General features: G+C 44.0%; 1 protein-coding gene across 1 annotated transcript in view; it reads left to right on the forward strand.

Moving 5' to 3' along the window:
* Positions 1 to 27,069, forward strand: part of LOC147708715 (uncharacterized) — a 251,516-nt gene that overhangs the window by 212,853 nt on the left and 11,594 nt on the right. The window contains exons 16-18 of the mRNA XM_086925765.1: positions 3,633 to 3,704; positions 5,433 to 5,522; positions 6,189 to 6,260. Coding sequence (XP_086781891.1) covers positions 3,633 to 3,704; positions 5,433 to 5,522; positions 6,189 to 6,260 — 234 coding nt within the window. The remainder of the gene's footprint in view (positions 1 to 3,632; positions 3,705 to 5,432; positions 5,523 to 6,188; positions 6,261 to 27,069) is intronic.

Raw genomic sequence — 27,069 nt, forward strand, 5'->3', positions numbered from 1 at the left:
ACAGGCTGGTCTTGGCCATCATCATTGCTCTCAGATAGGACCGCTCCTATCCCTAGCTCAGAGGCATCAGTCTGCACATTAAAAGCTTGGTGTAGACTGGAGTTTTGAGAATGGGTGCTGAGCACATTGCCTCTTTCATGGTGTCAAAAGCCGTTTGACAACTAACTGGTGAATTTACTTTCTTGGGCATTTTCTTGGATGTGAGTTCTGTGAGGGTGTCATAATGGATCCATACCCCCTTCACAAACCTCCTATAATACACAGTGAAACCAAGGAATGCCTTGACTTGATTCTATGTTGTTGGACCCTCCCAGTCCAGAATAGCTTGGATCTTAGTTGTAAGGGTTGCACTTGGCCTCCACCAACTCTGCCAGGCAACCTGCCAGAAATCTCCAATTGAGGATTTCTAGTCATCTTTGATATTCAAATACTTGCCCGATCACAAACCCAAAGCTTCCGCATTCGCCCCCTTCCCAAAGTAGTGGAAAGAGGAGGTGTGAGATTGCTGTGGGTCCATGATCGCACTGAGGAGCAAGTGGTGTTACGGCTTGAAAGCTGCCACTGAAATAGAAGCAGTTTGACTACTGGCGAAGAAGCCGATAAGGGACCAAGAGGCTGGATGTTGCAGGCTGGACCCTCGTGTTACACAAATATACTCAGCCAAATGACTAGCGGTCTTTCAAGCAGGTATTGACACAAGTCAAGCAGTAGCATTGACACAATATTAACAAAGGTTAAACTCAATTCCCTAAAAACTTATCAGGCCCAGCTATTAATTGGAAGGGCAGTCCTAAACTATGACTAAAGACTAGATATGATCTTTAACAGCAATCAATAAGTAGCAACAGACAAGCAAATAGCAGAAGTACTTATCTGTAATGAAGCAACGAATAAAAGAGGATGATGACTCTGGACATACATATTGTTTGGACATTCTATTGCTTTATAATGTATTATTGTTCTTTAAAGAGCTGAATGTTGGGGCAGCAATAAAAGGTTATTGCATAATGGTAGCCTCCGGTCTTGTAATGAAATCAGCCACCTTTTCATTGCCTTGTTTAACACATCAATAGCCACAGCCACCTTCTCCAAAAACACTGGAAACACGCAAAAGTCAACCTCCTACTAAAGAAACCATTAGCAGAGACCAGTGTATTCAACCGATCTCTCTGCTCTCATTCCCAGTCAAAGTAATAGAAAAAGTTGTCAACCAACAATTCTCCTCACATCTGGAACCGAACTTCCTACTGGATTGCTCTCAGTCTGGATTCCGCAGCAACCACAACACCAAGATAGCCCTCATGGCGGCTACCTACGACATCCAATCCCTACTCGACTGAGGAGAGACTGTGACTCTGATCCTCATAGACCTCTAGAAGGCTATGATATGGCTCCCACCACACACTCATCACATGGCTGCCCAACAGGGGCATCCAAGGAGCTGCTCTTGGATGGATGGCCTCTCCTCACCAGAAGAATGCAAAATATAATTCTACCCTTCACCTTTGAACCAAAGGAAATCATCTGTGGAGTGCCCTTAGGCTCCTCGCTCATCCCCAACCTCTTTAACACTTATATGTTACCTCTGTCCAGCATCATCAAAAGCCATGGACTGGCCTTATATCCTACGCCGATGTCACAAAACTCATCCTCTCTCTCTATGAAGACACCACCAACACCAAGAACAACTTCCACAACTGCAGTACAGACGTTGCTAACTTTATGAAGGACAACTGCCTGAAGCTCAACACAGACAAGACAGGAGTACTGATCTTCAGAAACAAAAGCTCCCCCTCGGATGCATCATGGTGGCCCTCTTCACTCAGACCCTCAATGACCACAATACGAATCAACTACAGACCATACAGAACACAGCAGTCAGACTCGCCCTAGAACTCCCTAGACAAACCCACATCTCCCCCTACCTCAGGGAAATGAACTGGCTCCCTGTACATAAAAGATGCTAGGTATCAAGCTCCTGGCCGACGCATACAAGGCCCTACACAACTGCAGACCCACCTACTTGAACCATCAACTGTACTTACATCGCCCACCATACATCTCCGCTCCACTTCCGTCTCTAACTTTCACCCTGCATCTGACTTAGCAGATGCAGAGGTCGCGCCTTCTCCTACCTAGCAACAAAGACATGGAAGGAGCTACCCCCTTACCTCCGGACTTCCCTACTTCTTCCAGAGTTCTGAAAGTCCTGAAAACCTGACTATTTGGCTAATCAACTGAACCCTGCCATCGCCTGTATAACCTCATGCGTGACAAGAAGGTTTATACAAACCTACTGATTGATTGATGCTGAGAGGCCGTATGGATTGAATGCCTGTTGTTCATGGCAACACATTTGAAGGGAATCTATGTCTAGCTAATTTGAGGAACATCGAAATAAAGATTTTTGTGACCATGTATGAATTTTTGTTGTTTTTATTTGTTAGTATAGTCAGTGAAAGAGCATTCTTAGAAATAAACAATACCAAAAATACATTTTCTGTGCGTGGTATTAAATTCTCAAGATTTTCATCTTCAGCTATTGTTCCAGTGGATGGACATTTTTTGATTAATATAATTATTAAAATGTTCTCTGGAATATTGAAACTGGCTCAGCAAGTCCAAGGCAGTAGAATGATCACACTAAGTATTCTTATTTGCCTGTGTTCCAGGTTCAGTGAAGGACTAGAAGCCAGCAGGTGCAATCAGCTTTTTGGCCTTCCTATAGGGGTGCTAGTAGATGTATTCTCCACATGCTCAGTAGTAAAAGTTCCTAATTGCCTGTTGTTCTTGTCTTATCCCCTCACATACATGGTAGTCAATTAATGGGTTATGCTCTGAGCAGATGGTATTAACTAATCATAACACATTTTGCAATAGTGGATAATACCTTACAATCAGCTCTAGATGAGAACTCTTAGGACACTCTTCATCATTAGGGAACACATGCCTATGGGCAGTGAGATCAGAGTGCAATTACAAAAAATAATAAGCATGTATCAGTGTAGTACCAATAAATAGCACACACTGCATAGGCAGGCTGATGTTTAGGAAAACATCACTTGCACATGTAACAATAATCCTCACCTTTCTCTCCAAAATTATGTAACTTTCATTAAACTTATCAGTTTACGTTTGTTGTTTTGAATTAGTATATTTTACTAGAAACCACCTCTTTCCATTGGCTATGAACGTGTCCACTCCCTTACATCCTAACAAGGTGAACATGCATCCTTGCTGTTATTTCTCTTTAAACATATTTGCTTGCATTATTTGTCTGCCAGAAAAATACTTCATGCAGTCTATTTATACTCATGGAATGTCTATAGGCAAACTAGCCAAATACACTGCTCTGACACTGGAGATCTTTAAAACCTTTAAACCCTTAAGGGTGCCATGGCTAAAGATACTCTTACAGCTTAATAATATTGTCATCTCCTACTTCACATGATTTACTAGAAACTAGGTTGCTGGCAACAAACTCTGTGTGATCAATGTTCCTACATATACTTGGGTGCCACTGAAAAGTTTGATGAGAGTCTTTCATTGTGGTCATGGAAGGGGAGTTTGATGTGGAAAGTGAAAATGGACCTTAAAGTATGTTTTGCCTAATGCAATTTTTATCTTTACAGCAGCCACAGAAGTTCCAGGCAGACACAATAATGAGCGAGAGCCGAAGCCTCCTACCTCATTCTGGCAAAAGGGTAAGACGGGGCACGAAAGTCCACCATGTGTTTGAGCATTTCCTTCACCATGTGTTTGAGCATTTCCTGTGCCTCAGAACATTTAATCTTTTGGTTTCTATGAATGTGTAGTCGACAAAACCAGTTGTTTCTTGCCACCTGTCTCTCTGTATAACTAACTACACAATCTGCTCTATCATACATTGTCTTATCTTACTGCCTACTGAAGTTTGTTAACTTCAAATGAATGCTGTTTCATCAAGGTTAATAAAGGTTTCTAATGGATTCTTTAAATAGATGACTATTTACAAAGTACATTTCTCAAGACAGCGTAGTTTATGCAATACTACCATATACACATAGCCAAAATGAATAAGGAAGATTGTATGTGAATCACTGCTGTTTCTTTCGTTTTTGATTCTAACATTACCAGCGGAACTCGCCATTCACACTCTCAATATAAAAGACACCGCAATCTTCTAGATGAATTATAAATTCCAAGCAAACCGTTGAAACTGTTTATCTCATCACCACCAGAAAGCAAACTTTCTCCTAATGAAGTAGACCCAGACTGATGGCTTGTACAAACTTCAACTGTGCAAAAGTAAATAGGACTTTCCCTGGCTTTGTAAATGCATATTTAATGGCAGCACCCATCTTAATGTCATTCACAAGTAGAAATATGGTGTCCTTTACATATATTTCACAAACAAGTCTAAAAGAATTATGATGCCTTTTATAATACAAGATTTGGAATACAACATTTTCAGAAATATCTGCAGTTAATTCGATGCCCTCTGCCAGAGCCACCAAACTCTTTCATCACTCTTACCATGATCTACTGACTTAATTTTAATCTTTGTACTCCTTGATGATAAGACCAGGACATGGTATTGACAGACCAGAAATGTGTCACGGACTAGTTTGGTAGGAAGATCGAGAATCAAGATTGCATTATTGAAGCTTAGCACCCAAAGCTGCCATAATACATGGAACTACTCTGCCAGAGTAACTTTTAATGCATGATAAATATTCCTTGGTACCTAAGAAGCCTCCTCCAGCTCTGCTGATTTAGGCCCAGTCACTCAAGGAGCTTGTGGAATCCTGCAAGCTTCATAAGATGTTGCTGGACTACCAAGGTCTTAGAGGAATGCTAGAGACATCTTAGGGAAAGCACACACATGCACACACCATGCAATGTGTATCTATTCTGTAGTCTTTTGAAACACTTAGATTATCATATTCAGAAGACTTTAGTGACTGTTGCAGCTTCACACATTCTGAATACACATTCAGGTGCAAGAAAACACCTGACATGAGATTCACTGAGCTTCGACTCATCTAAACCTGCACAACTAAACAGGTTTATGTGGACTTCATTATTTCCCAGGGGAGTTTTCCAAAGATGTATTTTGAACAGAGGGATACTCAACCCAAACGAAAGGGCCATACTGAGTGAATAGTTGGCTAGCTTCTGTACCCACATGTATACATATATTTCAAAATATATCTATATATAAATGTATATATGTTATATACATTTATGTATGTGTCTGTGTGTGTATAACTTGATGATATACACATAATACATATATATTCAAGCATGTTTTTGTTATAAAATGGTAGGACAATATTAATAGTTTGATATCCTCAAATACAAAGTAGTGGGCTAAGAAGGAACGTGAGCCTCATTAGTGGAGGCTGGAGTTGGCCTTAATTTTGCTGAAATCTTTTTTGGATTCTTTACAGCTTCCTGTATGCCTTTCTAGACACCGCCTGGGACAGAGGAGTTTTCCATTGATTCTGCGCATCCCACATCATATTGCTGGAAGAGTATGCGTAAGTTAAAAAGTATTTTAATGGAGGAATAGGAGCCAGGTATTTGGGTGTTTCAGTTGCCCTCCATGCCTGTTCTCTAACATTGGATCCACTATAAATGTTATTTCTCACACCCTGCTCTCAATCTATAACTAACCTGACCAGCCTCTAAACAAAGCTGTTCCTAGCATTTCTCACTAACCAATAATACCTCTAAAATTTGGACCATCATCTAGTATCTCCACTTGTTGCGCTGTCATTAAGCCCACTTCACTATTCCACTATGCTTCTTTTCTGGCAAATTCTTTCCCCTTTCCTCTTCTTTCCCCTTATGGCTGGATTAGACGTCACTCTTCTATTAGCTTCCCCATTCGATTCTCTGGCACTTCCTCCCTCACCCACCCAACCTACAAATAAAGTGTAGATAAGTTCAATAGGCATAGATCTTCATACACATTGGATATTTGTTGGCTCGCCAGTTTTAACCACAACCATATTTCTACATTTACATGCACTTGCTTGTCATACAATTTATGAGATTGCATCCAGTAGATAAAATCACCTTCTTAAACGTGGGCGCTGCTAAACACTTTGATGAGGGTATTTCTTTATGGGCATGGTGTTGTGTAGATAATGGAAGTGGGCCTTAGAGAACATTTTTCCTCATGCGGTTTTTTATCACTTCAGCAGCCACGCTGGCCCACCACAGAGGCAATGATGAGGAAGAATAACAGCTTGATACTTTACTCTGGCGAAAGGGTAAGTGAGACAGTATTTCAAAGGCCACCATGTTTTTGTGTATTTTCTTTTTCCTAGTACATTTTATCCAGTTGGCTTCTAGCAATGGTGGATGGTCTAAAAAGCCAATCTCATCCCTTGCCCTTGGCCCCCATCTAAAGTAAAACTGTACAACCTCTTCTTTACAGCATCCTAATCCTATTGGCCTCTGGGTTTTGAAATGACTGTTTCTGAAGGTTTATAAATGGCAAATAAATGCTGTTTTTGCAAGGACTAATAAAGGTCACCAATCAATTCTTTACATGAATGAATATTTACGATGCACAATTTGCAAGGCAGTCTGGCTCTCATCCTTTCTTTCACTCTTCCAAATTATCCCACACTCCCTTCACATCCCTTTTCTGCACCTTCACTGAGTAAACATATTTATGTAATCACCAAGACTTTTCAAGGTAAGCTTGCAACTATTCTGCCATTGATACAGAGATTATATTTATTTTTACTTGCTAGATCTCCACAACGTGTATATCCACATTACCATTTACAAGTGCCTAAGACATCTGACTGTTGTACTGTTCACAATCCAGTACCCTCTTTTTGTATTTTGTAAATAATGACAGCACTTTTGACAAAACAGAGACACCATGTTTTCCAGTCCAATTGGGAGTGGCAATCCAATTTCAGGCACAATCTTATTTTTGGATGTTTGCAGAGCACTTTCCCCCCACCCTTTTTGGTATATGACGTCAAAGGAACCCATCTATAAGCTAGTGGGCCATATTCAATGTTACCTTTGATGTATTTTTTATTTTACATATTTACTTTGGGGTAATAAACTTGAAAATATTGATTTCAAACAGACAAATGTTTATTGACAATAGTAAGTAAAATATTGGATTATCCTATTTAGTTGCCTCCAGGGAAAGAAAAAGTAGTGCTTGATTATGTTGAATATGGAATTTTAGAAAAAACACTGGGGCATATTATCAAGGACGGCGTTACAATTATCGCCGGTTTAGCGGCAGAAAACTGCTGCTAAAACGGTAATAAAGGGCTTGATAATATGCCCTGGAGAATTCCAACAGAAGCCCAGGTTCACACCAGAACATGGACTTCTATTGGAATTCTCAAGGGCATATTATCAAGCCCATTATCGGTGCTTTAGCAGCAGTTTTCTGCCGCTAAACCGGCGATAATTTTTAACGTCCTCCTTGATAATATGCCCCAGAGTCAGTTAATAAACACATTCTTCTTGTATGAGTAAGGGATTGTCCAAGCTGTTCTCTCAAATGGTCAGCTAACAATGACATTTATTAGATTTAGAATATTTAAGTTTTTCAACTCGCCTCCTAACTTTTTTCCCCTTTGCAGAACTCTACACATTTTGGCATGGTGGAAAGTATCTTGTCCAATTTGTTGCAGGGCCCAAGGTCTTGGTGCAATCTGAGAAAGCATTTTCAATGGAGCATGTGACTAAAACATAACTACATAATGGTGATTGCATTGTGTGCTATTCATGTTCACTTATCTTGGGACACATTTTTCAAACAACTTTTTTTTCCAGTAACCTTGCAGTACTTTCTACCTGAAACATAATATTTGGCTTGATTGTTCAACAACATAGTTATTTTCATATCACCTGCAGCAGTGCCCCAAACGATAGATATTTGTGTTGGATACAATAAGCTTCTAAGATTTCTGTTTTGCCTTGAACTTTATGTTGGCCGTTTAAAACGTTCCTGTCCCTAGTGACACCACACATAAGTGGACAAATGGAATGCCTTGTTTGTCCTGGTAATATCCATACCCTCTGGGATACTCTGACCACATGGCAAATCCTGGAAACTCATAGTCCTACCTTTATCATCTACAGAATAGACATCTTAACAAACATAAGGTAGAAATACTTAAGAACATACTAAAGAACACGTTTAGCCAATCCCTCTCAGCCACATACTGGTTTCATTTTCTATGGCAGATCATTCAGACCATGGCACTTCTCAATTTGTCAAGAATACCCAGCATTCTCCAAGGACTCTCGTTATGCCAGAGATTTACACTATCACAGATGCCCAAAACATGCCAGGATTTATTGTCACAGGGCTGTAATGTTACTAGGAGGTAGACCACAAGTTGCCAAGAAATATTACCATTATTGGAGGGCAGTATTTTACCATGGGTGGCAATGTGAATTCTCTAATGGATGTAACAGGTTTGCCAAGAATCATCAACACAAGTGCCTTCGACAGATTGATTCCCCCCCCCCCCCATGCTATAAATGCCAGCTCTAGAAACACTTTTTTAACCATTTGCTGTTCAGGCAGCATGTTTCTTTCATCTACCAGTGTTAAAAAATGCAAATGTAAATAAGCTGGATTAATTTGCAAAAAATAAAAACTCACATTAATACAGAAGCATGCACACTCACACACAAGCACACATTAAAGTACAATGACATCCAGAAGGAAAAAAAGTAGAAAACATATAACTCCTGTTTTTTAAAACTAAAATTCCTACTAATTCTCCAGTTGTGGGCATCTTTCTCCAACAACATAGCATCGCCCTACTGACATAGAAAGTACATTTGTCTTTTAAAGTTTCTTAAACTGTTCAGCACCGCATTTGAATTGCTCAAATCTACTCTGCAGAGTAGGGTCTTGTAAAAGGCTGACAAAAATTGGTCCAATAAACTATAAAGAAATACGCAAAACCCTTCCTTCCAGCATTCTTGCATCTCTATGAATGATACGAGGCATGTACCAAAATACTTGAATCTACCTCTGTGGATTGCTGGATCTCATTGGTCAAAAGAAAGATTCGACCAGGAGTAATACCAGATCACTTTCTCCATAGACGTATTGGTCTATTTGAACTGACTTTAATGGCTTCTCAATCTAATACATACTGAAAGCTCCATTAAATATTCATAAGGATAACAGTAATTGTATGGGGGGTTCAGATACATGCCAGTGTGTAGGGGAGAGATGAAACCTCTGAATGCTGCAGAACTGCAGGAATGGCTGCAAAGTGATAACACTGTGCCCGCTGCATGTTTTGCCACTTGTAGCTTCAGTGAGAACTCCGTTGAAGGGACTTCTATTAAGTGCAAAGGTCAACATAGGTGTGTCATCTCTAGGTGGAATGGGATTCTCTTCTAATGTTAAGTTCTATTCAAAGCAAGTGAATCTTTAAAGATTGCTGATGCCAATAGCATTCCGGGTAAACGCTATTTCGTCTGTTATTCCACACACTGTCTTAAAGACTACTTTAGTGATTATGTAGCCACTTCTTACTTGAGCTGAGTGATTTGGGAAGTGTGGTCTAGTGATAGGAGAGGGATCATTTGTGGAGGGCAGAGATGGCGGTTACTGAAGGTGGGCCTTGTACTGGGTTGTGCCTGGCTCTCTTTTTTGTGTATATAGGGCTATCAGTCGGGCCATTCCTAGACAGAATTACACAGGGGAACAGAACTGCGATGTTCAGTGTCACCCTGTACAATGCCGAGGGAGACTGGTTAAGTAAGAGGGGATGTCAGTGGGTGGGGGGGGGGGTTGTTGGATAATTTATACATTTGTGTGTTTCCTTTAACCTTCATGGATGTATTTCTGTTACATTTTATTTGTGTGAGACACCTCCAAAGCTGAAATCTGAATGAAACTCATCCAATTTAGATTATGCAATTCAGGATGCCGTGCCCCGCAATGGTGAAATATTTTTAAGCTAAACATTCACAAAGTAAACTGCTTCCACAACAATTTAGAGATACACAGAAATAATGAGATGCTTTGATGAGCGAAAAGTCCTGTAGCAGGATAGCCATTCACATCTTTGCTATGCATATGCAGAAGGGTGGCAATATGCTTGCTCTTCATAAATTAAAAAACAAGCATGAATTGACAATTTTAATTCAAAATAAATATATATAAGATTTTCTTGTGGAAAAACATATCCTCTAAGCCGGGCAACGAGGCCTAGTATGACCAGTCTACAGAGCTTCTTTTTTGGGCAGCACATCTGTATTCTTTCTAATTACTGGTGATATCGCATCAGTTGTGAGTAAACAAACTCTGATTAACTATGAAATGCAACTGATTCATCATAAACAAAAGCAATATATTAAAGAAAAATCTCTAAATTACTTCAATATGATTAGATGTACATTTATTCAGATGATTTATCATAACTGACTGGCTATATGAGTAATTTCAACGTTCCTTGTTACTCTACAAATACAATGTGAGCCAATCATAATCTTCCAACACAAGCGCCATAAATGTCCATTTTAGCATTTCATTAAATAAGTCAGGATGTGTTTTTACAGAATTTCAAAATGGATTACTATGCTATTTTCATTCCTCAACCACTGGATACAGGCATTTTTCCAATTAACTAGATGAAGAATTCATTATCTTCCTTCTATAACAAATTATGGCAACACTAATGGCTAACTGGGTGTCACTAACTTTGAAGTTCCTAACACTGACCATCAAAATATTGGCATCAAATGGTGTACACTAAGGAGCACATTTAGGAATGACAGCAAAGCTCACCAACTTATATCTTCAATTCCTATGATGGACATGCTTACATTTGTTTATGTCCCCATTTGTCAGGATGGACGAAAGAGAGAAGAGAAAAAGAATTGTGATCTGATATAACCCTAGGGTACAAGGAGATACCAAGGGGCTTATTAAGAGTCTGGCAGTCCACAGACCGCAGAGGAACTGCTGCGATCCCACCAAACATATTACAAGTTTCCTCTCTGCTACATTTTTCATGGTGGTTCCTCCTCCATGAAAACTGTGGTGGAAAGGAAACAAAGGGGGACCGATAAGGCCCCCTTGTATCTCAGGGCCATGGGGTGCATGCAGGGGGCACTATATGTGCCCCCCTGTGTGCATGCAGCCCAGATCCTGCACGGCATGGTCATTACATGCCATACCATGCAGGAACTGTTTTTGGCGTTCCAATTGTGGTGCCCATTTTCTGAGGCACTGCCTTGAGAACGTCAAATAATAGCCTGCCAAACACAAGAAATACTCGTTATCTGGCAGGCGACCTGACCATGGGTTTGGCGCTGCGGCAGCAGGGCAGAACCAGCGACGCACTGCCAAACTCGTAATCAGGCCCTAAGATGGGGCATAAGAGCTTGGTAGGAAGGAACATGTCTATCCAAAAAAAAGATTTACGAGAGGCGAAAAAATATGTAAACCAATGTTTTGTCATCAGAGAATATTATCAGACATCCACCAAAGCATAAGATTCCATTACTTGCAACAAAGCAACCCTAGCCATTTCCTTTGAGCTATAGGAGGTTCTTGAAGAAGAGTTTAGCCCTCAACTACTAAAAGAGGATTCTATCCATGGGTTAAGGACGATGCTGAAGTCCCCGCAAATAATCAATGGTTCTGACCATTGATGTAGCTCAGAAATCAGACTATTAACGCCCACAGGATCATCAGTGTGGGCCCCATAGAGCACACATGGCATAATGCTTAGTTGGCCCCTCTTGACTGTTGCTATGAGCCATCGTCTACCCACATCTGTACAGTGGTTGGTGAGTTTTCCAGCTCTTATACCGAGCCAATAGGGTAATCCCTCTCTGAAAGAAGTGAAACCTGCTGAGGATAGGACTTGATATGAGAAATCATCCAGAAGAGAGGCCGATTTATTCAAGAGCTGAGTTTCCTGTAGGCCACCTAAATGTAGATGAAGATAGTGTAGCACCTCTTTAATTAATTTTTGCTTATAAGGTGCCTACATTCCATTGATATTCCACAAAAGAATATGAAGACGCTGGTCACTGGACCACACCCCTGGCTAAATCTTGACATTCTTGATCAAACAACCAGCACACAGTGAAAGAGAACAACAACACAGAATCATTCTTGGTCCCAACTTTATCGTCCACAACCATGAGGCCTCAATTTTTGTCCAGCAACCTGCCTTAACATGCTACAATACAAAATCATTATAAAGACAAAGTGACCCCAAACCCTGGCGAAACCACCCACTCCACCCCCAGCCTTCCCCCAACGTGTTCCTTTCATGAAAGGCCCAGAAAAAGGGCTTACCACTTCCTGGCCAAAATAATATCACTAGGACGGGCAGTAGACATGAGTACATTAACTTCCTGCCCCCCCGTAGCACCCCAGACCAAGGATTAATTTGGGGAAAAGCACTAAAGGGGCAGGGCAGATACCACTCAAGACACCCTCCAAAATGACCCACATGTTTTTTTCCCCAGACCCATAATTAATAAGTGAAAAACCCTCATGAAACATTCATGAAATCAAAACTAGGTGCCTGCTGGCCCTTGCAGATCTAACGCTTCCATTCGCAAAGAGAAATAAAAAAAGAAAAGAGGGAAGGAGTACCCAAGAGACTGAGTAAACAACTCTGTAGAAACCTATGAGGAAAAAGACAACAAAAAAAGGAAGATCCATTAACCTCCTTATCCCCCCCCACGAACTTGGTTAAGCGCTCCTCACTCTCAGGCTGTTCAAAACATTCATACATTTTTTATACTCGTATTGGATGCATAGGATTGCTGGCTCCTGTAATAAAACCAAAGCTCCAAGCTTTTGAAGTGCCAGGACTACATCTCATGAGAGAAATCTGATTGAACAAAAAAGTCCAGGCCAGCCGCTTTCACTGGTGATCTTGGACTAGCAGCCCTGTTTATCTCCTAATGGAGGAGGAAGTAACCCATATATATCAGGTTGGCCTCACGGGAGGCCGAAATGGATAGCGATGGGTTCTCTGAATTATGCTGTCCATGTCCCAGCCCCGCAGTGTAGTAAAGGCTTAACTAAACAACCAAACTATATAGCATCCAGGATTATTCCTCTGACCCCTCTGGGATCCCCAATACCCTGAGGTTATTCCAGCGAGACCTATTCTCCATATCTTTGACTCTTGATGAGAGTATGGTCTTCTGAACTTCCTGTCATGAGATCTGGGTCTTGACTGCTCCCACAGCAGTTTGAAGGCTTTCCTGAACCTTCTCAACTTGTACAAGTTGTGGGTTCAGGGTGTCCATATTTGCAGAGAGCTTCCTTAAATCCTAGGGTTATATCAGATCACAATTCTTTATCGAAGAAATGGGCTGAGTGTTATCTTTCTGGGTCCTGGACAGCGCTAATGCATCTGCTATTGCTGGGATTAAGAACTCTCAAGGGGCTATTGTGAGCAATTCTGCCCTCATGCAAGAGGAGTTCCACAGCTTTTATCAGATGTTTTATGACAAAGAATTGGTCCCTTCCACGGACCAGATCTTTCAGTTTCTTCGGGTCCACCATCATTGGAAACTGTCTTCTACACAATAGCATAAGATAGAAGGTCAAAAATCGCCATCCGAAGTGTAAGACGCTGTTGGCTAGCTGGCACGAGGCAAGGCCTGTGGCACCGATCAACTTCCATTGGAATTCTTTGTTAGTTTGTCACATCTTGTAGTGCCGGTTCTCCATGATCTATTCAACTCTTTTGAATTACTTAGGGAGGTTCTTGGGTCATGGACTGAGGCCAACATTGTCATCTTTCCTAAGAAAGGGAAAGATCCCTTTCTTAGTGATTCATATCAGCCTATTTCTTTGATTAATTCTGATTCCAAGACTTATACTTAGATTTTAGCAAAAAGACTTGCTACAGTTATTTATGAGAATCAACATGGTTTTGTTCCAGGGCAGGATAACACCGCTCATGTCAATATTGTTATCACTGCTCTTGAGGCAGGCTGTGCTCAGGGATATCCGGGCGGAGCAATAATGTTAGACGCTGAAAAGACCTTCGACTGGGGCTCAAGGCCTTTTCTTAGGGCAGTATGGCTGTGCAAGGGTTTGGGCCGTGTTTTATTGCTTTGGTTCAAAAGCTTTACCAGAATCTTAAGGCAAGGGTTTTGTGTTCAGGGTCTTCTACCTACCTAATTTAGATAAATCGTGGCATCCGTAAAGGGATGTGCACTTTCACCTTGCTCTTTGCCCATTAAATTGAACCTTAAATTCAAGTCCTCAAGACCTTGAGGAATATTGCTTTGCTGCGGATACATCAACTTGAGCTCAAAGTGCTTGTGTATACAGACGACATTATCATCATGACCTCTGCCACAGAGGATTCTCTGGCAGCTATTGAAAAATTGGCTAATGAGTGTGGGGCATTCTCTGGGTACAAACTAAACTTTGATAAGACCCTAGTCCTCACCAGCATTGTCCATTCTTGGGATAATAGGTGATGAGTCAAATGGGCACCTACCTGGGAATCGAAGTCTCTGTAAAAATGGAGGATGTAAGGGAATCAAATGATGGCGTACTATATAGTAGAACGCAGGCAATATTGATTAAGTGGCATTATTTTCACATAGGTCTAATCATTCCATGCAACTTAATCAAGACGATTATTCTCCCTTTCTAACTATACCTCTTGCGGGCATACCTTTGCATTTAGCTAAAGGTTTTTTTCCACAGACTGAGGCTATGTGGCAAAAAATCATCTGGGGGGTATAAAAAGCCTAAGGTTAACATACATATGTGACAGTTAACCGTGTGCGGAGAACTCCGCTCCGCCGGCAGAGTGTGTGGAAATTTGCCTACTCCGCGTTCCGATGAGAACACGAAGTAGGGAAATCTCCACACACTCTGCGGCGGAGCAGAGTTGGCTAGCCCCCGCCACACACCGCCCTATTAACAATTGGTAAAAACGTTTTAAAAAAGAGTTAAAAGTAAATAAAAACTGCTACCTCAGCTGCTCCGTCCCCAGGCTGCCCTCTTCCTCTTCATTACGTTCTTGGTGAAAACTGCACATGCCCAGGCACCCGCGGATGCGCTGTTTTTACCAAGAACGTGATGAAGAGGAAGAGGGCAGTCCGGGGACGGCGCAGCTAAGGTAAGGCGTTTTTATTTACTTTTAACTCTTTTTAAAAAAGTTTTTACCAATTGTTAATAGGGCAGGTGGGAGGTGGGAGGCGGGTGACGTAGCGGAGCTACGCAGACTTTCATGGAGCTTGGTCTCAACTCCGTGGCGCTCTGCATAGCCACACTCCACCCACTACATCTAGGGTTAGTTGCAGTGACCATGACTGGATTTACGTATCTACTTTCTAGCAACGTTTATGTCCAGACTAGTAAAAGTATTGGGATGCGAACCATGGGGGGTTAGGTGTTTTGTTTCCAGAATTCCTCTCTTGGGAGCCGAGATCAGCTCACACTTTGGCATTATCAATACTGTCTATTTCGAGAATACTCTTTTTAAGGCTCTGGGGGATCTTTGACTCTCTTTTGGCCTATCCAAAAACAGAGATATTGGGGATTACATTATTTAATGGATATTCTTATATAGATAATAATCTCCGACATCACGGCTACCACAGATTTCTTCCATCACTGCCAGCAAAGCAGATTCGGTGCTGTGGCGAGATCTGAAACCGTTTTGCGAGGGATCTAAGATTTCATTTAGCTCGATAAACTCTGTAATCACAGTATTTACATGAGATTCTACCGCCTTTGCCAGGAATGGTAGCTGGGATATAGGACTTGTAATTACCCAGCTCAGATGGATCTAGTGACGGTTTCTTCAGGCGAGGTATAACTTTAGTGCGCTTTGACGCAGATGGTATGGACGCTGTGGTTAAAGATAGATTAACCAAGTCCCTACTCACTGGTGTGTTTAGGGTATGAAACTGACGAAAGTGAATGGGTTTCAAAGGGTCGGCAGGGGAGCCTGATTTAATTTTCAGACAGAGGAACTCAGATTCAGTGAGAGACAGCAGGGGGAAAGACGAAAGTGCTCCGATCACAGTGGATCCAATACCCCCATGCCTTTCCATAAGGTCAGTGATGCCAGTGACCGGTGGAAAACTCTTATATATCTTTTCCATCTTATTCAAAAAGTAACTGGCCAGGTCGTCACACTGGTGATTTGAGATGACAGGTGAGTCAACCTTCAACCCAGAACTCTTCATAACCTTGAGCAGGGTGAAGATTGTTTTAGAGGGTTTATTGCTTGTCGAGATGTTACCGGCCATAAACTCTGCTCTGGCTCTCCGGGCCAGTTTATGATAGAGCTTCATAGATGCTCGGTTTTATTTTTTGCTTCAACATCATAAGCGTGCCTCCCAGTGCACTCAAGTTCTTTGCAGTCTTTTTTAGCTTTAATCAGCGATTCATTAAACCAGGGATTAGACTGCCCTCTTTTTTTAACACTCAATTTGGCAGGGATACAACTGTCCACAACTTGAGTCAGCCAATCCCGAAAAAGCGTATTTGCATCATCAATATCAGGTGGAAGCTGAGGCTTGTGGCTTAACAGTAAATCAAGAAATGATTTATGTATAACTTGTGCCAAGGATGTTTTAAAACTGGTAAAGAGCAGTTCAATGTAGGTTTTCCTTGCCACTGCAGGGAAAAAGTTATGAGAAAATGATCTGTCCAGACCACAGGGATTGGCAACAGAACCTTTAAGGAACTTAAGTTTGAAAATATAGGGTCCAACAGGTGGCCTTTTACATGTGTGCTATTAGAGACACATTGAGCCAATTGACAGGCCTCTAAATCTGCCAGGAAACTGTCGATCTCCGATTTGCCATTGTTTTCAAGATGTAAATTGAGGTCATCTAAAATAGTAAAATTTGCCGCTTTGCTGGCAAAGAAGATAACTTTATTCAGCAGTTCTTCCCTAAACACTTTAGATGGCCCTGGAGGTTGATAAATAAGAAGACCAGTAACAGTGAGATTTGATTTAATGTTATTTTGAAAAGGGCGCTTTTGCAGTCATGGATGTCCTCCTTTAATAAACTGCAGTGGTAAAACTCCTTGTGAATTACTGCAATGCACCCCCCCATTACCTGATCTGTTAACTTGGTTCATGATAACGCCTTGAGGAAGAGCCAACCAAGATTAAGAATAATACATCTGGAGACTCATCTATTAGTAAGTCGAAGACCTCAGCATGGTACCTAGCCAGCGACCGGCAATTAAGGCTTAGAAACTTAAACTCAACTAAATACAGAGGGAGTGAGCCTAACATATCTATTTGGAGTTGAAAGGGGCATTGCTTGCACTTAAAGGAACCAGGTGGGGGAATCCAGGCAGAAGTAGAGCATTTAGTGTCGAAAGACAAAAGCACAGTGTGTGAATACTTGCGCGGGGCAACTGTAGATTGAGCAGAAGGTCTGGCATCTGGCGGCGGTGTGGACGGACGCAGATGGGCTTGCCTTCCCCCTGCGTGTGTCCGCTGCGCATTCGTCTTACCACGTCCGTATGTAGTGTCAGGGGTTGAAAACTAGCCCGCTGAACTACACTAACCCCAAAATGGTGGTCCCGCTCCAAACAATCACAGAGAGTACTGCGGACTCCCCCCCCAGCAACAGCCTCTAATATAACACGAGCAGGTTAAAATACTATTAAAATACGAGCAGATTGCAAAAGAGCAAAGACGCTGTGTTCCGCTCCTGGCTCAAGCCTCATGAGTCTATGGCATCAGTGTGGGTTTCATGGGCTGAGAAGTTTGGTACTAAACTTCTCAGTCTTCATTAAAGCCATCATGGAGCTGTGGAGTCCGGGGTGCCAAACTCCCAGCCCATGGTCTAAAATGGCTTCACTGCACTTACAAACACCTGTAAATGGCACAGGTACGGTAGGGGCCGAGGGCTCATGCAACTGTGCCCTCACTTGTGGTATAGTGCACCCTGCCTAAGGGCTGTAAGGCCTACTAGAGGCAGGGTTTTGGTGGGTGTGGCACACATCGATTTGTGTCATGTCGACCTGTAGTTTTAGGCTCTGCCCCTGGCACACAGACTGCAGTGGCAGGGTGTATGGATCGGCGGAGGAGTTCCTGAGGGTGGCAAAATATATGATTAAGCCCTGTGAGACTATCTCAGGTTCCAAGGCCCTTGGAGCCCCAGGCACCTTTTAATTTGGGACTTATATGTAGGCCAGCGGAGTGCCAATGTGGGAGCAAGGGTTTAGTTTTGGGGAAAGAACATAGGCACTGGGTACCTGATTAGTAGGTACCCAGGGCACACTTAGTCAAGAAGCATCAAACATCAGGCAAAAAGTGGGGGGCAACCATGCAAAAAGGGACACTTTCCTACACCTATCATACGGGAGTGGGAGGAAGACATGAATTAGTGTATGGGAGCAGAAAAACTGGTGTACCAGGCAAGAGGGTGCCCATGCAAATTCGAGAAGATTAGCAACCCTGGAGAAAAGTGAGGAAAGAGAGACAGTGAGGAAAAGTGGGAGATTCTTAGCTGACGGAGGGTGGAACAGGCTTGATCCAGAAGTTCAACTGGTGGGTTTTCATGTTGATGCAAACAATGAAAGGAAAAAGACTGCATTGGCATTATGTTTCGGCCCAGGCCTCAGGAAGACCTATGTAATAATTGATGCATGTTCCGCTCCAAGTCCTTGACAGTTGGGGGATATGTTATGCTGTTCGTTTGCCTCTGTGAAAATTTGCCCCGGGAGGGGGTAGAAAGTCCACTAGGCGCCAGGGATGTTTTTTTCTTCAAAGTTCAGGTTGGGGCTGCCCAGAATAGGCATGTCAATGCCCCCACCCCCCAAAAAAAAGCCACAGTCATTCTACGCCCCCCCCAGAGGAAGATGGGGCAGTAGCCCCTTATCTGCCTCCTGGGGGGGACAGAAAGCCCACTAGGCACCAGGAATTTTTTTTATTACATAGGGGTGGGGGCTGCACAGAATGGGCATGCCAATACCCCTACCCCAAAATCAATTGGAACAGTCTTTCTGCCCCCTGGGAGGCAGGTGGGGGCAATAGCCCGTATCTGCCTCCATGGGCGGGGCTGAAAACCCACCAGGCCATGCAATATTTTTTTAATGGTCAGGGGTGGGGGCTGTCCAGAATGGGCATGTCAATGCCCCCCCCCCCCAAAAAAAAAGCCACAGTCATTCTACGCCCCCCCAGAGGAAGATGGGGCAGTAGCCCCTTATCTGCCTCCTGGGGGGGACAGAAAGCCCAGTAGGCACCAGGGATTTTTTTTATTACATAGGGGTGGGGGCTGCACAGAATGGGTATGCCAATACCCCTACCCCAAAACTAATTGGAACAGTCTTTCTGCCCCTGGGAGGCAGGTGGGGGCAATAGCCCCGTATCTGCCTCCATGGGCGGGCTGAAAACCCACCAGGCCATGCAATATTTTTTTAATGGTCAGGGGTGGGGGCTGTCCAGATTGGGCATGTCAATGCCTCCACCCCCTCAAAAAATGCCAAATTCGTTCTGCCCCTCCAGGAGGCAGTTGGGGTCAATAGCCCAGGCACCAGGGATTACACTGGCATTTTTGTATGTAGGAGTGGAGGCTGCCCAGAATTGGCATGCCAATGCCCCCACTAAATTTGAGGTTTGCAGGGGATTTTGGATAGGAAATCGTTGGGGGGTCCATACAAGCCATACCTCCATGAACTCCCACAGGTGTCTAGTTTTTAAAGATGTCTGGGTTTGGTAGTGTTCCCTAAGGCAAGCCCGTCTGCGCCCGTCCGCGCCTGGCACGGGCCTAGGGCCAGTCCCCCTGCTCAGGCAACTACCAAGTCCTGCGTAAGTTGTTCTAGGGAACAGCTATTACAAATAGGAGCGGGCTCTTGTTCCACTTCGGCTCGCTGCCCCCCTAACAACTTGGACGGACATGCCTTTAATTGTCCTCAGTGCCACATATCTCTCCCCCCTTGGAGCGAACGTACCTTACCTCTCTCTCCCGCCCCGGCTGCTCGCACTTTAAAACTAGCACTGATTAATTGTAGATCCCTTCCTCGTCACGCCAATGAAATTTGGTCGATTCTGACCACTTACAGTTGGGACATTCTATTCCTTACAGAATCATGGACGAAAGATACTTCTAACCCGGATATCTATCTAGCCACCCCCCCGGATTATCGCTTCTTGGGTGTTAACCGAGAGGGAAAAACGGGAGGTGGTCTTGCCATTTTGTTCAAATCCCACCTTAATATAACCATTAAAAAAATTACTAACATTGGACTGATTGAAGCTATGTATTTTTCTATTGCTGACCTAGCGGCAGTTTACCTAACTGGCATCTTAGTCTACAATCCCCCTAAAGCTTCTCCCTCCGCATTATCTCAGTTGGTAAGCATTATCACGGATTTATCCCTCAAGCACCCGCACTTTATTGTATTAGGAGATTTCAACCTCCATGTAGATGATCCCACCTGCATTCAAGCCACTCGTTTCCTCGACGCCCTTCATAGCCTGAGTCTGATGCAACTAATCCAAGGTCCAACGCACGTCGCTGGCCACACACTGGACCTTATTTTTTCCAACCTCCCAGGGACCATTATTTATCCTTCCCTCCCCCTTACTTGGTCCGATCATCTCCTACTCAGGGTGGATATTCCACTCCCTCAGGCACCTACCCCGGTGGAATTGGGAACAGACTACAGGAGAAAATGGCACAAGATCACCTGCACTGCCTTAGAGCCGTTATTTAGTTGCCCTCTGGAGTCTCAAGTGGTAAATATCGACGACTGCGTCACCAAATTCAATACGACCTTATCGGCTGCGGTTGATGAAATTGCCCCACTTCTACCAGTATCATCCGCAAGATCTCGCCCCTCTGCTCCCTGGTTCTCAGCTGCTTTACATAAAGAGAAAAGTCACTGCAAAAAATTAGAACGCTGCTGGAGACGGACATATGATGCTGAGGCTAAAACTATCTACAGAATGGCCCTTAAGAAATTCATCAAATTAAAAAAATCTGCCATGACAGAGTTCTTTGCCTCCCAAATAAAAGCCGCAGACAATTCAGCAAAGACACTGTTTAAAATTGTTAAAGATTTTGTAAAACCTCCTGCCATGACTCCTAACAACTTAGCCAACCAGTCTCTTTGCAACGGACTATCTGATTTCTTTCAAGAAATTTTTTTAAAAATTGCATCCTCCTTTCCTCCACCTGCCCCTCCCCTCCCCTTGGCCTCTACCACCCATGATACTGCTCCTTCACTAGACTCTTTTAAGGATCTTACTCCTGACCTTGCACTTAAATTATTTTTACAGTGCAAATCGGGCTCCCCGCTAGACCCAGTCCCCCCAAAAATCATGAGTGAACTGTCTACCCTATTGCTGGAGCCACTCACTACCATCTGGAATGCCTCCTTACGATTAGGCCAATTCCCCTCTGCGTGGAAGGAGGCCCTTCTTGTGCCCATCCTAAAGAAATCAGATGCTGACCCCATGCAATTCAGTAACTATCGGCCCATTTCCCTTCTTCCGAAACCCGCAAAGGTTTTGGAGAAGGCAGTCCAACTACAACTTGCAGAGTACTTAGAGACCAACTCTCTGCTACATGATTCCCAGTCCGGCTTCCGTGCTGGTTTCAGTACGGAGACCGCATTACTAGAGGTTTCGGAGACTGTACGAGAATGTGTGGATAAGGGCGAGGAGGCCATGCTGGTCCTTCTCGACCTATCCGCCGCTTTCGATACGGTGTCCCACCAAATTTTTCTAGGCCGACTGGAGCAGATTGGACTGAGCGGCACTGCCCTGGCATGGGTCTGTTCTTTTCTTTTGGAACGCTCACAGAGGGTTCTTCTCAGACCCTTTAAATCTGGATGCAAACCTCTCGAACGCGGAGTCCCACAAGGCTCAGCGCTGAGTCCTTTGTTTTTCAATGTCTACCTGGCCCCGCTAGCCAAGGTAGTGGAGGCATGCGGAGTCAGAGTGATCTCATATGCTGATGACACACAGCTGATATTCTCATTTAGAGATCACTCTGACTCCAGCCTCTCCAGCTTCCGCCATTGTCTTGGCGAAATCTGTTTGTGGATGTCCTCGAACCACCTGCGGCTTAATACCGACAAGACTGAGGTCTTGTTTTTTAATCAAAAAATGACCATTCCACCCCCACTTTGGTGGCCAACGGTACTTAACCCCCCTCCAGTCCCGGTCCATTCTGCCCGCAATCTTGGGTTCACAAAAGATGATACCCTCTCCTGTAGCCCTCAAATCAACAAGGTTACTGCGACTTGCTTTGGCAAACTAAAAATGATGAGAAAGATCTTTCCATTTCTGCCAATGGAGGCTCGCAGAACCGTCACTCAGGCCTTAATTACTGCCCATCTGGATTATGCCAACAGTCTATATGCTGGGGCCCCTTTATATCAAATTGAACGCCTGCAAGTGGTTCAGAATGCTGCGGCAAGACTGATTGGCAACATCCCATACAGACACTCTATCTCTGCGTTTCGCAAAGAACTCCATTGGCTCCCAATAGCCAACCGTATCAAATTTAAAACGCTTGTTCTGGCCTATCGAGCTCTGAACGGCTCTGGCCCAGAATACTTAAGAAAGAGATTGAGACTGTCTCACTCAGTCAGAGACCTTCGTTCTAACAACCTGCGTCTCATGCTTGTGCCTAGATTCCGTCGCTCAAGAATGGGTGGCAGAGCATTTGCTGTCCTAGCTGCCAAACATTGGAACAGCTTACCGATCGACCTTAGATTCGCCCCATCTGAAGCTCTGTTCCGAAGACGCCTGAAAACTTGGCTATTCGCTTCTATTTAGATTGCTCTTCTCCTCCAGCAGATAATTTTAGCGCCGGGACACCCCCGTTGGGGGTAGCCGTGCGCTTTATAAAATCCATAAATAAATAAATAAATAAATAGATGGCCACTGAGTGTGGGGCCAAAAAAACCATGTGAGTCCCTTTGCAAAACCATGGGTTTTGTGATAGGTAATTTTGAAATCTCTACAATGCCCTTCCCTGCAGCAGGTACTTAGCCCACCCACACAAGTGAGGTACCATTTTGTATCGGAAGACTTTAAAGGATGCGGGGTGGGTGGAAGTTAGTGGCTCCACGTAGATTCCAGCACTTTTCATCACAGAAATGTGGAGAGAATTAGGTTTTTTTGGCAAAGTTTGAGGGTTGCAAGGGATTTTTGGTAATAGAATCTGGTGAGAGCCACACAAGTCAACCCATACTGGATTCTCCTGGGTGTCTAATTTTCAAAAATGTATAGGGTTGGTAGGTTTCCCTAGGTGCCAGCAGAGCTAAGGTTCACAATCCACAGTTAGGGACTTTGCCAAAAAATTGTCAGTTTTCACTGTAAAAATGTGGTGTATCCACTTTGTGTTTTGGCCATTTTCTTGTCTCCGGCACTAGGCCTACCCACACAAGTTTGGTAACATTTTTATTGAGAGACATTGGGAAAATTCGGGGTGGGTGGAATTTGTGGATCCACACAGATTCCAGAACTTTCCATCACAGAAATGTGAGTAAAATGTGTTTTCAATCAATCAATAAATCAGGGGTTCTTATAGGGTGCTACTCACCCATGAGGGTCTCAAGCCACTGGGCGGGGGGGGGGAGGGGGAGACAGCTCCGGATCAGACGAAGAGGCAAGTCTTGAGCTTCTTCCTGAACGTGTGCAGGGTCGGGGAGCGTCTGATCTTCACCGGCGGGAGCTCGTTCCAGGGCTTGGCTGCGATGTAGGAGAAGGCTCTTCCTCCGGTTTTGTTTCTGTGGATGCGGGGAACATCTGCCGAAGCGAGGTTGGTAAAGCGAAGATTTCTCTTTGGTGTGTGGAAAGAGGATCTCTTGTTGAGGTATTTCGGTCCGATGTTGTTGTAGGAGTGAGTGATGAGTTTGAAAGTGACTCTCTTCTTGACGGGGAGCCAGTGGAGGGTGCGTAGGTGTTGGGACATGTGCTTGAACCGTGGAGTTCCGAGGACAAGTCTGGCTGTGGCGTTCTGGATGGTTTGGAGTCTGTGTAGAAGAGTTCTGTTGATTCCGGCATAGAGGGCGTTGCCGTAGTCAAGTCTGCTGGTTATGAGTGCGTGGGTGGCGGTCCTTTTGCAGTCAGAGGGGAACCATTTGAAGGACTTATGGAGGATGCGAAGGCAGTTGAAACTGGTGGAGGCAACAGCGTTGATCTGGCGGTTCATGGACAGGGAGGATTTGAGGATGATGCCGAGGTTCCGGGCGTGGTCAGTGGGGGTGGGTGGGATCCCAAGGACAGGCAGCCAACAGGTGTTGTCCCAGGCGGTGGAGCAGGGTCCGAGGATGAGGACCTTGGTTGTCTTTAAGTTGAGTTTCAGACAGCTTTCCTTCATCCAGGTTGCCACATTCTTCATTCCTTCCTGAAAGCAGAGTCTGGTGTCTTCGGGATTTTTCGTGAGGGACAGGATGAGCTGTGTGTTGTCGGTGTAGGATGTGATGCTGAGCCCATGCTGTCTGACAATGGGGGTGAGGGGGGCCATGTAGATGTTGAAGAGCGTAGGGCTGAGAGATGATCCCTGGGGTACCCTGCAGGTGATATCGGTGGGTTTGGAGCGGAAGGGTGGGAGTCTGATCCTCTGTGTTCAGCCGGAGAAGAAGGATTGGGTCCAGTGTAGGGCAGCTCCTTGTATCCCTGCGTCGTGAAGTCTGGCTGTGAGTGTGCGGTGTGACACGGTGTTGAAGGCCGTGGAGTGGTCTAGCAGGATTAGGGTCGCCGTGTGTCCCTGGTCCAGTAGCATGCGGATGTCATCAGTGGTGGCTAGAAGGGTGGTCTCAGTGCTGTGGTTGCTGCGGAATTCAGATTGGGAGGCATCTAGGATGGAGTTATATTCGACAAAGGCGGTCAGTTGGGTGTTCACGAGCCTCGATATGACTTTGGCAGCGAAGGGGAGGAGCGAGATGGGCCAGTAGTTTTTCAGGTCTGCAAGGGATTCTGGGTAACAGAACCTGGTGACAGCCACACAAGTCACCCCCTCCTGTGTTCCCCTGTGTGTCTAGTTTTAAAAAATGTATAGGTTTGCTAGGTTTCCCTAGGTGCCGGCAGAGCTAGGGTTCAAAATCCATAGCTAGGCACTTTGCAAAAAAAAGGGTCAGTTTTTACAGTAAAAATGTGGTATGTCCAAGTTGTGTTTTGGGCCGTTTCCTGTCGCGAGCACTAGGCCTACCCACACAAGTGAGGTACTATTTTTATTGGGAGACTTTCGGGAATGCGGGGTGGGTGGAATCTTCTGGGCCCACGTAGATTCCAGCACTTTCCATTACAGAAATGTGAGGAACATGTGTTTTATGTGACAAAGTTTGAGGTTTGCAAGGGATTCTGAGCTACAGGACCTGATGAGAGCCTCACAAGCCACCCTCTCCTGAATTCCCCTGGGTGTCTAGTTTTCAAAAATGTATAGGTTTACCACGATTCCCCAGGTTCAAAATACACAGCTAGGCACTTTGAAAAAAAAGAGTCAGTTTTCACTGTAAAAATGGGGTGTGTCCACGTTACGTTTTGGCATGTTTCCTGTCGTGGCACTAGGCCTACCCACACAAGTGAGGTATGATTTCTATCAGAAGACTTTGGGGAATGTGAGGTGGGTGGAACTTTGTGGATCCACGTAGATTCCAGAAATTTTCCTCACAGAAATGTACGGAAATTGTATTTTTTGCGACAAATTTTGAGGTTTGCAGGAGAGTAACAGAACCTGGTGATAGCCACACAACTCAACCCTTAAAAAATGTATAGGTTTGCTAGGTTTCCCTAGGTGTCGGCATGCCTAAGGTTAAAAATTCACAGCTAGGCACTTTGAGAAAAAAGGGTAATTTTCACTCTAAACATTTGATGTGTGTCCACGTTGCATTTTGCCTGTGGCGGGCACTAGGCCTACCCACATGAGTGAGGTACCATTTTTATTGGAAGGCTTTGGGGAATTCGGGGTGCATGACATTTTGTAGATCCATGCAGATTCCAGAACTTCCCATCACAGAAATGTGAGGAAATTGTGTTTTTTTTCAAAGTTTGAGGTTTGGAAGGGGTACTGGGTAACCGAACCTGGTGAGATCTGCACAAGTCTCCCCTTCCTGGATTCCACTGGGTGCCTACTTTTTAAAACTGTACAGGTATGCTAGATTTCCCCAGGTTCCAGCAGAGCTAGGGTTCAAAATCCACAGCTAAACACTGTAAAAAAAGGGTCAGTTTTTTCTGTGAAAATGTGGTGTGTCCACATTGCAGTTTGGCCCATTTCCTGACGCAGGCACTAATCCTACTCCCACAAGTGAGGTACCATTTTTATGGGAAACTTAGAGGAACACAAATTTGTAGAGCAACTGATATTCCGTATTGAGTTTGTATGCATCTCTGCCTTTCAAATGTAAGACAATGTGCAAAAAAGATGTCACTTTGAAAAATGTCCTATAATTCACATGCTAGTATGGGTTTCTACAATTTCGGAGATGAGCAAATGGCTACTGCTTCTAAACTCTATATTTTTTCCCATTTTGGAAATACATAGGTGTCCTTGATACCTATTTTTCACTCTTTATATTTTAATAAATGAATTGCTATATACCCGGTACACAATGAAAAGTCATTCAAAGACCCAGCGCAGTTATTGGCTCTGGGTTCCTCTGGTTCTTGGTGAATGTTGGAACTGGCCATTTTTGCAGGGTTATCCCCAAACGTTTTGCTTCTTCCTCCCTTGTTTTTCCTGACCTGTGGCTGTTGGCAATAGGACTCTGGGCACTTTACCACTGCTGATCAGTGCTAAAGTGCATATGCTCTCTGTGTAAATTGTTATTGTGATTGGATATACATGATTGGCATATTTGTATTACCAAGAAGTCCCAAGTAAAGTGCACTGAGTGTGCCAGGGCTGGTGATGGCAAATGCTACTAGTGGGCCTGCAGCACTGATTGTGCCACCCACATAAGTAGCCCTAAAATGGTGTCTCAGGCCTGCCACCGCAGTGCCTGTGTGCAATCTGTGAACTGCCATGTCCTCCTGGTCAGTGTCCCCACTGACCAGGCCTAACCCTTCCCTTTCTGTGCACATTGGTCACCCCTATGGAAGGCCCAAGGTACCCCCTTGGGCAGGGTGCAGTGTATGT

The sequence above is a fragment of the Lissotriton vulgaris genome, chromosome 6 (genome assembly GCF_964263255.1).
Source record: "Lissotriton vulgaris chromosome 6, aLisVul1.2, whole genome shotgun sequence".
NCBI classification, from domain to species: Eukaryota; Metazoa; Chordata; class Amphibia; order Caudata; family Salamandridae; genus Lissotriton; species Lissotriton vulgaris.